The 13,938-nt window shown below is 32.4% G+C and overlaps 1 protein-coding gene across 1 annotated transcript; it reads right to left on the reverse strand.

Annotated features, from left to right (window-relative positions):
• Positions 1 to 3,015: 3,015 nt before the first annotated feature.
• Positions 3,016 to 7,189, reverse strand: LOC132737939 (multiple inositol polyphosphate phosphatase 1-like). The gene is made up of 4 exons (XM_060725318.1): positions 6,338 to 7,189; positions 5,643 to 5,767; positions 4,499 to 4,638; positions 3,016 to 4,335 (listed from the first exon to the last, which is right to left on the reverse strand). Exons 1-4 carry the CDS (start codon positions 7,038 to 7,040, stop codon positions 3,864 to 3,866), a joined length of 1,440 nt encoding a protein of 479 aa, XP_060581301.1. The 5' UTR covers positions 7,041 to 7,189; the 3' UTR covers positions 3,016 to 3,863.
• Between the last annotated feature and the right edge of the window lie 6,749 nt (positions 7,190 to 13,938).

Consider the following 13,938-nt stretch of genomic DNA (forward strand, 5'->3'; position numbering starts at 1 on the left):
CAACACCCCAATGATCATCATCGTTGTTATCTTCACCAACACCACCATCATCATCACCATCAAAACCAACATCATCATATCCATTATCATGATCGTAATGGTGATCACAAAAGTTTTTTTTTGTGATGATAATGACAGCGATGTTTTCGGTCGATAATGAGGATGTTGTGATGATGATGACGACGATGAGAATATCATCATCATCATCGGCCAATAAACATCGCCATCATCATCATCACAAATATTTTGTTATCATCATCATCATTATCATCATCGTTGGCCGATAAACATAGCCGTCATCATCATCTAAAATCTTATCATCATCATTATAACCATCATCATCGTCCGATAAACATCGCTGTCATCATCATCCCAAAACGTTTGTTATCATCATCATCATCATCATTATCATCATCATCATCACCACAATCATCAAACCCCAATCATCATAACCACTGTCATCATCATCACCACCACCATCATCATCACAATTTTTTTACCATCATCATCATCACAAATGTTTTGTCATCATCATCATCACATATTCATTTTACATTTTGTATTTTATAATTTGTTTCATTCAAGAGATTCAACAAACTTGTACTTTTTTCATTTATTGGTATACTGACAGGATTTTTCAAAGTAATATTGAAGAACATAGAACAGCATTTAAATTTTAATCCAACTGTAGCATTTTGACCAGACATAATATACATATATACATTCATTTTAGTAGCAGCCAAAATATCCCAAATGTGCTTCGTAAAAAGTTACCATTAAATGAGAACCCAGGCCGCCTGCGTGCCAATCTGACGCGCAACCGACTGAGCTAGCCGGCGAAACAGTTACACAACCAGCAAAATCCATGTAAAGTGTGGTTAGGTTAGCTGTTTCTGTTACTGCTAGTTACGACGACGACGACGACGACGACGACGACGACGACGACGATGACGATGATGATGATGATGATGATGATGATGGTGATGATACTTTTGTCACTTCCAATATTAGGTTAATACAATGTATTTGAGTTTGAAAAAAAGTTTACACATCGGCAGACTATTTCATTTATTAAGAAATACATAATTTATGTACCATATACGTAGGCCATTTTCATTTTATGAGTTTTTTTGGTATGTACCAAATACGTTTTGGCGAGCATAGAAAAACTTATTCCAACCGAATATGGTACAATGTTTGTACCATATTCGGTCGAAAATTGTACCATATTCGGTCCGAATATGGTACATTTGTACCATATTCGACCGAATATGGTACATTTGTACCATATTCGTTTTTGTACCAAATACGGTCCAACAGAGCAGCAACCTAGCAGCAGGTTGGCATTTTCTTGACTTTCTTTATTATTATCTTCATTACCTTAAATATGTAGTATCATATACATATGTGTGAACGCGACCATTATGGTAAAAATTATTTGCAAATAATTTTTTGAAACTTATTGTATCTCATTGAAATTTAAGAATACGCATCGACAGTGACATTTTAATATTGCCTTTTTTCTAACCGGTTATTATGAAAATATTCAGATATGTAAATTAAGTCTTAATGTGTTTCACTTTTAATTTTTACCAAGCTGATCTTTATTTGGTAAATGAATGGTGTGCATATGGGACATATATTTTAAACGACATGACCTGGTGTCAGCTTCTATCAGACCAGGACAGAGATGTTCTTGAATATGGACAAGACATCATTGTATAAATTTTTTTATATCTATATGATAAATTGAGGTATATCCACACGTTTTTTAATGAGTTACAAAGGGTAGATATCTATGAATGAAGACAACACGTGAAGTTAGTTGGTTAAGTTTAGTTATTTTTCTGACCATTGTCTTCCACTGAGTACAATCTATTTTTGTGTCCTACATGGTGGGCATTCTTCTAGTAGTTCGGATCTTTGTATAACAAATGTATCAAAAAATTAAATATTTTAAAACTTTATTATGTAAATGAAATTATTCTTTTTTATGATTTAAATAGAGTGCGGTCATGCATGCCTTATTCGATCTACGCTTTGTCGTTAACAATGTGTTCCAGATACAATGATTACTTTTTTTATTGGTTCCTTTTCCTTTTTTTATCCACATTACTTTTGAGTGTAAATATTTTGTATTCTTAAATAATCAATTATGATTATGTATGTTAATTGTCTTCGGTTGTCATTCTTTAAGCGTATTTTTGTGTTGCATTTTAATGAACAATAAAACCTCACTCTTAGCCCCACCAAGACATTGTAAATAAAATAAATCCCCGCCAATCGAAATTCTAACAGCTATAATTGTTATGATAAGGAAAGGTGAAATAAGTTAAACACAGAAATGATCATGTAGATACATATTAATGTTAACCCAATGACCATAACAAAGGTACTCAATGTAGAGCAACAAGAAAATCACCTACAAGAGCCCGACAAAGCAAGATAGAAGAAAAACATTAAGACAATTCAGTCCCAAAGAGCTTGAAGAACTGTCCATCATAGTGTCTCCCACTTGGTCCGTCAGATGTTTATCAAAAGAAGAAAGCGAGGTGTCCAACTGTGAAAGGGTTGAACACAAAGCATGCAGTATATGTCCACGGATTTACATTACATTTGTAATATAAATCCGTGATATGTCTTAAAACAATAGCTAGGGTTACTATCTCTTCTAATAAAACGTTTAATGATTTTAGTATTCCCTTGTCGCAGAAGGTGTTTTTAAATCACTATATTGAATTTTCAAATTAAATTAAAAAACTACTTTTGTAAAATACAGTTGACTCTCGGTAACTCGAAATCCAGGGGACTGTGCATTTTACTTCGAGAGAAACGGAGTTCGAGTAACGTGGATCTGCCGCCATTACGTTGATATTCGTACATGTATATACATGTGCCTGATTGAAAATGTAAAGACGTAGGTTTGTTATTGTTGATAGCGGCAATGCTGCAATATTTAACTGTTGAAATGACGGTAAATCACTTACATCTACAAATTATAAATGAACAAAAATATATTATTCAAAATTTAATACATGTATATTAATAGTGAAACATAAAACATTCGTGGCAATGATATAAATGCAAAGTTGTCAGTATTCATCATTAAAGCACATGTTTTTAATAAGCACTTATGACAATTCATTACAATAAAAGCATAATAACACATTTATTTCAACAACAATTTATCTAATATTTGAAGTGAATTGATCATCGGGCGAAAACGAAAGTAGCAACTATCGTGAACCAGAGGTACATATTAATGTATGCAATATGACAGAACATTGATTATACAAATGTCATTTACGTTGAAAACACACAATTAAGTCCTGAAACCGATTACAGCCACTTTTAAAATCAAAATGTATTGTAAAATATTTCCGTATTTTTTTATTCAGCTCGTTGAAATCTATACGTTTCTACAAGCTCTAGCGAATCTAATTAACTGAGAAACATATACATATACCCCGTAAGATGTTACATGGGGTACGTCTCCATCTAAATGTGGTTAATTAATTATACAAAAATCAAATTCATCTCTTTCATGATATATTTTTGGGTGAATAGACAGTAATATGAAGATCCAAAAATGATGTACTAAAATTTCAAAAGATCGTTTTATTAAGTTGTTGCTCATGGGGATAGATATCTTGTTACTTCTTTTTAAAGAATGTATGCAGTATGAATAATATTACCATAATGTCATTATATATATTTTAAATTTAGGTGAATTAAAGTGAAATTGATATAACTGATATGAATGTCATTATTATATGATACAAAAAGTATATCAAAGAATATTGTAAAAGTATATATTAGAAATACTGTCAATACCGGACTGTATAATAATTCTTAATATAAATTTACAATAATCTTAAAATCAGAGCCATTAAATGGACGAATATAAGACTAACGCCAAGACTGGAAGCTCCGCACGTGCCATCGTCACAGTCATCATCATCATCACAGAAAGCTTTAATGTCACATTTGTCGATGAGGTCACTGTAATATTGGCGCACCGTGTCGTATAAACAAGTGTCAGCTTTACAGGCAGGAATACTGATCGGCTGTTCATTCACAAACATCTTGAGCATAAACGACCTATCAGTTGTTATGGTACTATTCGAGTTGGTACTGTTCGAGTCGTCACAAACGTACAATACGAAAGCGAGATTTGCGGAATATGGACATATTTTGCTAGTTTGAAATTTTCTGTTCACTAAGGCTTCCATATTTGACAACAGAAGATCTACGTCGTCTTTGAAGATTTCGAGTGACGTCATTAACGGGATCAAAGTATCTGAGTGTCCGTTATAAAATTTACCGGCAAGATATCTGTAAATAAAACCATAAATCTTAAATAAGAAATTTGTCCTCTTATAGATAAATAAACACTATAGATTAAACGATTACAGCAGTTGAAAAATATCTGCACGACTGCATTAATCATAATATTTGACCATTTTACATTCTGAAAAGTGAAACAGCCTAAACTTACCCATTGCTGGATACATCACGCATGTTATTATAATCCCATTCCTGGTTGATAGCTTTATCCATGGTGTGAAACATATCACCCAGAAGTGGACACGATATCTTGCTGCTTATCCGGTTACCATAAGATGACTCAAAATATTTCTGTAAAAAAATATTCACAATAATAAAACATATATTTAAGTGCGGTCTTGTTTTTGCCACCATTGTCTCGCGCTTTTGACATCGTGCGACAGCTGATTTCAGACATCTTATTTAAACTTCTTATAATATTTTTAAAAATATTCTTTTTTCTTAGCCATGTGTACAAACAAGTTAAACTATTTTCATGTTTTAATGTTGAATTCTGATTAATTAAGTCGGTGTTAGGAGCGTAAACGGTAGCTTGCAAATATCACTGCTGTCCTTGGCAATTATCAAGAAACCTTTCATGTGACTTTTTCGTGCCATTCAATGAAAAGCGGCGTATGGTGCACAAGCAAAAGACTGATTAGGCCCCGAACGAGGAAACAATTGAAAGAACACAATAAAATAGAATTTTGACAGTGAGACAGAGGTTATGAAGCCTGTCTGTCACAGACAGATGTCAGGAGACAAATTACAAAAGCAGACGACATAAAGGTTAAACGGCAAAACTGAAAATATTGCAGTTTCGGTTTGATGATGGTAGTTAGAACCGACAATGTATAAATCTAAATTTATTGTGTAATCGTTCTGTATCGGTGACAACATAAATTGCCTGCTTTATTCCTTATTATTTCAGACTTGTTATCATTATAGACATATGACTTAATTTTGTGCCGATAGAATAAAAGGAAATAAAAATCTTCATATGCATGCTGGACTAAGTAAATATAGGAATTTATCTTAATACATTTACTTTATTTAGCACCATCATTGTATTTTCAACCTTTTTATCATGAATATCCTTTTCCCAGATTATAAAATTGTGTTACCATTGTAAGTCTGTATAATACTAATACGTGTTTGATACCAAACAAATGCATTGTATTTGTTATTGTCTCTAAATTGTTATTCAGAAAACAACAATAGTAAATCAGGTTAAAAAATAATAAAACCGAAAAAATTATTGGTTAAATAAACATCTTTAAATTTTACTAACAAAATATATGAAACCGAATACAAACTTCAATATCATTTCTGAATTCAAGGAAGATTCTTTCGTTGTCTGTAAGAAGCTCGCACCAAACAGATTCTTCGTTAAATATTGCTTTCTCGTGGGCACATAATTCATTTATCAATATAATTTCATCTGAAAAAAAAAATCAATTATTTACAATGCTATAGATAATTATGCTATATAAACATTAATTGCTTATTGGATGAATGTATTAGCGGACGATGTTGTTTGGTCTAAATATGATTTGGTATGTAGAAATAAAACTGCAATGGTTTCCAACATTTCCCCTGGATTTCAAATATCTTACGTGTGGTCTCAGAAGAAAATATAATAAAATACAAAAGATGCTTGATCATACCTACATCTTGATTTGCAACAATATTAATATCTTTATAAATATTTTTAAAAAAACCACATTTTAATCAAATATTACAGTGACTATCAACGAAAGAAATCAACGTTTATTACCATATATACATGTACGTTTTGTAGGCCAAAATTTTAAGTTCTTACCAGAACTGTTCACTCGTAAAATGCTATGATGGTAGAACTTTTATTTGTTTACTAATGATAGACACTTATACTTCTAATAAACTTATACGTGCAAAAATGTGAAATATTGATTTCTTAAAATCATTAATTATTACTATCTGAAATCATTTCTTTAACATAAAAGTACAAATAAATGCGGATATAACTAACCTTCTGATGGATTGAAAGATATGCCAAGTTTTTCCTTTAATGAGGCAGTTATGTTCGCGAAAATCAGAGATTTGGAAAACTCGATTAATTCTTCTATGTTGTCATCGCTTTCCATTGATTCCTCGTAATTATCACATTCATCAAAGAACCTCATCAATGCATCGTTGACTTCATTGGAATATTCTGCCAAGGTCGATATATTTGTTAAAAGTCCCTTATGAAAGAAGACGTTGCTGTTTTTTGTTCTGGATTTGCTAGATGAAACATACTTTATATATTGCCCGTTATTTTCGAACAATGTCTTCAGCCGTAAGCCTAACCGAGCGCCCAATTCTTGTTGTTCCTTTTGACCTTCAACGGTCAGTTGTTTTTCATTAGACTCCTCATATCTAGGTATCCATGAATCGAGCGCCGGGTAAACGTTTGATTGTTTAGATTCAATAATACGTTCGTGAATTTCTTTGATATCTTCCATATCGTCCTCTGATGGCCATCTGGCGCCATGTCTGGTTACCATGTTAACATGTACTGCTTTACACATTTTGGAACCATCGGTGAACGTAAAGTATTCATCTATATTAGCTGTCGTAGAATGAGCCCATTCATATTTCGTTTTAGTTGAAAAAACATCCCATCGACTAATTCCATAACAGTTCAATATCAAACTTAAAATTGAAACAAACGACAACCAAGAAAAAGCCATTGTTGTGTTCACCACGTCTTACGTCCAAATGACAAGCTAAACAAACGTAAATGTTTCAGCGCTTAACTAAATGAGTTACTTCAAGCCCGATGGATATATTCTTAACGCTGTGTCATTTACATTTTTGTGGAAATAAATAAAAAGATGTAAAACTGCTGAAGCGTATATGGGTCATTTTATTTACATCTTCTTTTCGAAACCTCTTTCCCTGTCATTATCAACGTCGGAAAAAACACAACAAATATGAATTTTAAACATTTCAAGATTGCTGTGAAAAAGTCAATGAACAAAAATGTCAAAAAAGGTAAAAAAAAGTTGAAATTACAATAGTCAAAGATGAAAACTCGGAAAATGTCAAATTTAACATGGGCACAGTCAGGCATAGAGTTTGAAAACTATGGATAAAAATGGTAAAGTTAAGAAAGTAACTAATATTTAAAATTTTGAGACTCAAGTTGACAACCATTTAAGCATCTTAACGCCTAAATTTGCTTTGGTACATAGCTTTGATATTCAAGGTCGAACGACCTCGGTAAAATATAGTTGTTATACAAACACACAGAAACATGTTAAAGATATGTTAAAGATGTGTTAAACATATGGTATCAATGTTTTCTGTAATGTATATTCTTATAAGATTCAATTTGAATGTTGCAATGCTTTAGTAAAGTTTTATAGTTTCAATTGATCTACACTGATGATATAAAGCTGACCTAACAAATGGATTGACATCAATTACTTTTTTTCTGACACGAATCGCTTAAGTTGTAAAACGTATTTTCGTGGACTGGACATGTACAGTTAAAGAGTACATAATAGTTATGCATGAAAACATACAAGGTGTCTTAGCCTTTTTGACACATACATTAATTAAACACCTATTATGGTTTGTGAGGTAGACAGAACAGTTGCTTGTTTACTTGTTCCGTATACGGAATGTGTTTTTGTCATGTTTCGCACAATGTTAAATTGTTATGTCGTCACATGTGTATTCATAATATTTCACAAAATATAACATCAAATATAACATCAAAATACCACAGTTCATAAGTAAAAATACTTACACATCTTGAATTGGGAATACAAAAAACGAGAACTTTATATACTTCAACAGTTACAGACAAAAATATTTGTTTTTAACTTTTCCAAAGGAAACGTGTGCTTTTATTTTGCTTCATAGCCTGGATGTATATATTTTCCTTTTGCTTCTCTTAATCATTGATGAAATCCAATTAATAATCTTATACTTTTTCAACTGATTTACTTCTTCATTAAAATGCATCATGTTGAACTGTTTTATTTTTATATAGGTGCCTGTTTTGGAAGTAATTGCATTTACAAAGTATTGCAGTTATAATGACAGTACCTTTAGATCAATTATTGATTTGGTTAATTAACAAGTGCCGGCCACTGCCAGTCGGGAGCAACGCTTGACTATTTCACTTTTTCTAAAAGCAAACAAACCAAAAACTGTTTAAACAAATCTTTAAAAAGGAAATTAAAGAAAAAAGTTTTCCTTTTTATTTTAACAGGTCCTGTCTAGTCGCACTTGTTATTTTGTCCAAGTTTGAATCATTTCCATAAATATATGACAAAGTTAAGATAATATATGCAAAATTCAATCATCTGACATTGACGGTCAATGTCTTTTAAAGGCCAAGGTCGTATCTAAATTATTCAACATATTTGTTTGGTCAGAAGTGCTGTTTTGTCGTTGTATAAACCAAATCCAAGTCAAGGTAAGTTCAACCTTTTAGAAGGTCTTGTCAAAAAGGTTGTTTTGTCCAAGTATAAATATAATCCATTATAATTACCTAGTTACAGCCAATTATAGCAATAATGAATGAAAATCCAGAATTTGACATTTAAGGTCAATGTCAAGTCAATTTGAGTTTGATATACATGAAGGCCCTGACTTAAAAGATGTTGTGCCTAAATATGAAATTAATTCATTCATTAATAACAATTAAAGATATAGCCAGTAACAGGTAAAACAGGAGAATTTTATTAATTTTACCTTAATGCTCTATGTCAATTAAAGGTCAACGTCATATCTAAGCCGTTAGGCCCCGTCTACACCTATCCAAGTCTTGAATGCAAGTTTCATATTCACACCCTACTTGACACATTGTTCTTATAGAGAAATTATGTGATATCCATGAAGATAATTGACATTACGCCAGAGAAGAGATTGCTCCGCCCACTGATTCACGTGACCCGGTCATTAAGAACCTTAGACAAAATACGGTACCGACGTTTACAGGAAACTATTATGCCACTAAAGTGACTAATGAATTTACCTTATACAAATTGATATATATAAAATTTTAATGCTTTTCTTGGATTGTTCAATATATTATGGTATTTAAAAAAGCAACAAATAACTGAATTCATGCATTAATTATGAATAAAACGTTTGGCAAAGATCTTGTAATATTTCTCGTTTACTTCAAGGAAGATGTTTCTGACAAAATATCATTTTAGTTTACAAATTCAAAGATGGTTAAAATAGAAGTAGCGGAACATGTAAACAGTAAAATGATATCAATAACACAGTAAGATTTACAAATGTTTTTAGGGTTTATGTGCGAAATCACGTATATATAATGCATTTATGCATAAATTATTAAAATTGAATTAGAAAATTGCCCTTGCGTAACTTTGTAGTATGATATATGATATATGATATCTGTACATTAGATATTTTTCGTGATAAAACCCAATATTATTCACTTCAAAGTATAAGTTTCGCATACACCAGACGGGGTGAGACCTCGGTTTTAAATTAAAACCGTGATCAGGACACCATATTATAAAGGAACAAAAAATGTCATTATCAGACCTTAATAAATATAATGTAGTATGTGATTATGAATAGACATAATTGTAATAAAGGAAGGAATAGAGTATTTGTTTAAACTTTTTCCTTGTTTAATGCATTGTGGTATAGCCAGGCTTCATAACCTCTGATCCCCATTCAAAATTCCATTTTATCTAGTTACGCCTATTGTTTTTTCGTTTAGGGCAAACGCATTTTTTTGCCTGCAACATTCTCAATTTTGTCGTTTTGTACGTTCTTTAGAGACTCTTTCTCTATTTTAACTTTCGTCAGAGATGTAGATAACATCTAGATATGTCTCTGCTTTTGTACCTGCTATATAACTTAATATCTTCATATATAGAAAATGACTGATATTGTTTTGTAAAATGAACTAACTGACTCCATCTGTCAATATATGTCAGTATAGTTGGTAACTTTGATATACCGACTTTATAGCTTTAAAATGACAAATAATCAAAATAATTCTAATAAAAATACTGCTGCACCATTGTCCTACTACAATTAAATAGCGTGTCTAAGAAAATTGGCGGATTTTGCAGACATTTTAGCGTGAAACTGATAACATCGCCGACAGGCTTATCTGTAAGACCCCTGCCAGCTTGATTGACAGGCGGCGTAATGTCAATTTCCTTGCAAGAAAATTAGAACACGTTCTTTTTTTCCTACAAGTTTTTGGCTGTCAAGACCAAAGGGACCCGGCACAGTGTTTGGATAGTGTAAAAAAAGTAATTCTAGAAAAAAAAAGTTTATATGTAATATATAGACTATATATTATATATAAACTATATATATTTTTCTAGAATTACGTTTTTACACTATCCCAACACTGCGCCAGATCCCTTTGGTCAAGACACTGATAACACCAGTTTGACACAAAATATGTGCCCCGAAGGTGTGATCGCAGATAGTGCTGTTATTTTTATCGTTTTATGAGTAAATGTTTACAATGTCTTGGAAAGAAACAAATCGATACACTGATACAAAGAAAAAGAAAGCTGTTTTTCAAAAGTAGAATCAAAATGGATTTTAAACAATCGATTAACTTTCATCAAATAAAGAATTTGTATCAATTTATAAGATCAAAATATATTTTTTCTCACATTTTCCATTTATTTTAAAAAGAATGTTTACATTTCATCAACTCCATTGTTTTTAGCATATTGCATCATTTTGCCCGCTTTTTTATTCACATATTTTACAGAAACATGATAGTATTGCAAAGACAAAGGTATAATTCCTGGGTAAACTTAACTAGAACTGCCACTGTCATGGCGTGAATACCCTCGCATACCACTTTGTCAGAATCAACAGTGGCCATTTAGAGCTCAAGGACAACCTCCCAGCAAAATCTGAGGTTACTAAGTCAGTGCATTGCAAAGTTATGTATTCTACATGCTTCAAATGTGAAAATCAATACACTGCGGACAGGCATTCTAAAGCATTTGAGCAGACAAGTTTATTATAGTTAAATCCATAATTATGACCTTGACCTTTGACACAGTCACCTAAAATCAAAACGGGTCATCTACTAGTCATAAACAACCTCAATAACAAATATGAAGACTGTTGACCAAAGCATTTTTAAGCAATTGAACGGACAAGCCTTTTTTAGTCAAGGCCCCTGTGACCTTGACCTTTGACCCAGGGACTTCAAAATCAATAGGGGTCACCTAATGGTCATGATCAACCTCCATGCCAAATATAAAGACTGTGGGTCAAAGGAATCTTAAGTTATTGGGTGGATAAGCTTTATGAAGTCAATGCCCCTGTGACCTTGACCTTTGACCCAGTGACCTCATAATCAATAGGGGTCACCTACTAATCATGACTTCCATGCAAAATATGAAGACTTCTGGTCAAAGGAATCTTAAGTTATTGGGTGACAAGGTTTTTTAAGTCAAGGCCCCTGTGACCTTTACCTTTGACCCAATGACCTCAAATCAAAACGGGTCATCTCTTAATCATGGCTAACTTCCATGCCAAATATGAAAACTGTGGGTCAAAGGAATCTTAAGTTATTGGGCGGACAAGCTTTTTGAAGTCAAGGCCCCTGTGACCTTGACCTTTGACCCAGTGACCTCAAAATCAATAGGAATCATCTACTATTCATGACCAATCTAAATACCAAATATGAAGACTGTGGATCAAAGGAATCTTAAGTTATTTTGCGAACAAGGAAAAACAGCCGGACAGGGAGATGGCCGGACTTACTTACAAAATGGTACTTATATGTGACTTTTCCTTTGATCTTTTCAGCCATTTTTAGTCACGCAAGGTCTAAAAAAGACACACAAGTAAAAACGAAATGAATAGGATCAAAGAAAATGTACCGTTACCCATTGTTACCCACAAGTCACACAAAATCCTCTGGGTTTGTACGGACTGACAAGCTGATTCCAATATACCCCCCTTACAACTTCGTTGTGCGGGGGTATAATTAATAAGACATTTCAGTAAAAACTGTGCCTGATTATAAGTTGAAAGGGCCAATTATTTAGCTTATCTAAATGTGACATGTAAGAAACTTGACTAGGTGTAGACGCAGCCTTCGTTTCATAGCAAGTCTTATTTGGCCATGTAAAAATCAAATCCGTACATAAATAACAAAATTATTTTAAATAAACGAAAATTCAATAATTTGACCATGACAGTCAAGATCATATAAAGCTCAAGGTCAGTTCAACCTTTTCTCACATACCCGTGCCGATTTTGCGACTACGTAAAAATTGTATTGCAGGGACGTGTATATATTTTAACGTCACTAATTTAACTTATATAAACATAGCATTGATAAAAAATGTTTCTTTATCACTTCAAACGGTCTTTATTTTTTGGTATGTGATAATTATAATTTTAAATTTGTGTAAAATCATCACTAAATTTATTGAACTTGTTGAAGAAAATAATATTATACTTCCAAGAAGCTCGCATAATGTAATTTTATGCAACTCGTTCAATAATTTCAGTATTTAACTTACACTCATTCAATATCCTCTATTTAGAAGGTCTTGTCAAAAAGGTTGTTTTGTCATAGATAATAGTATGAAGATAATCCATCAATAAATTACTAGGTTACAGTCAATTATAGCATAAATCAGTAAAAATCCAATTATCTAACCTTCAAGGTCAAGGTCATAAATCAGCCCGTGTCAATTTGAGTTTGATATAGATGAAGGTCGTATACTAAAGAATAGTGTATCTTAATATGAAGTTAATCCATTCATTAATAACAAAGTTATAACAAGTTACAGTGAAAACAATAAAACTTCAAATATTTTAACCTTCAAGGTTAAGGTCATTTATTTGTGGAGGTCATGGTATGTCTAGTTTACTTGAAGGTCTATCCTTAAAGATTGGTGTGTTCAAGTTTGTATACAATCCAATTTATTGCCACTTATACCAAAAATCAAGCAAAATTTAGACATTTGGCCATGAAGGTCAAGGTAATTTATACATAAAGTAAAGTTAAGTCTAGTCTTCTTGAAGGCCTTGTTCCAAGGGTTGTTGTGGCCAAGTATGAAGACACACTGGCATCAGAGCTTAAAGTTGCTGTCAGTTAATTATTTTGGTGATATAAATATATATGCTCCAGTTTGTTGATACAAAATAATATAATCATCAAAAACTACACTTTTGCTATAAGTCCCTTTCTATAAATTATGTCTATCTCACCTGAGTCAAAATACTTGTTAATTTAGGATTTTGTTTTTCTTTTTACTATATGCATATAAGGACTCCAGACGGGCAAATTTTGACCATAGGGCTTTTTTTAAACAAATTGATAGACAACCACTAGAAGATGTTTCATGCTAAATATCTGAGCTTTAGCTCTTTGTGGTTTTTTTTTAAAAGAAGCCTTCTTTTTATGCCCCCGCCACATAATGGCTGCATAATGGCTGGGGCATATAGTGTTACCCTGTTCCATCATTCCGTCCTTCTGTCATTCCGTCATCATCAGTTTCCGTTCATTATCCAAATAACAGTTGCATATATTCAACTCAAATTTGGCATATGGATATGTCATGACAAAATACAGGTCAAGTTCGAATTTGGTCA

This window comes from Ruditapes philippinarum, unplaced genomic scaffold (assembly GCF_026571515.1).
Source record: "Ruditapes philippinarum isolate M1 unplaced genomic scaffold, ASM2657151v2 ctg3939_1_1_1_1, whole genome shotgun sequence".
In the NCBI taxonomy this organism is placed as follows: domain Eukaryota; kingdom Metazoa; phylum Mollusca; class Bivalvia; order Venerida; family Veneridae; genus Ruditapes; species Ruditapes philippinarum.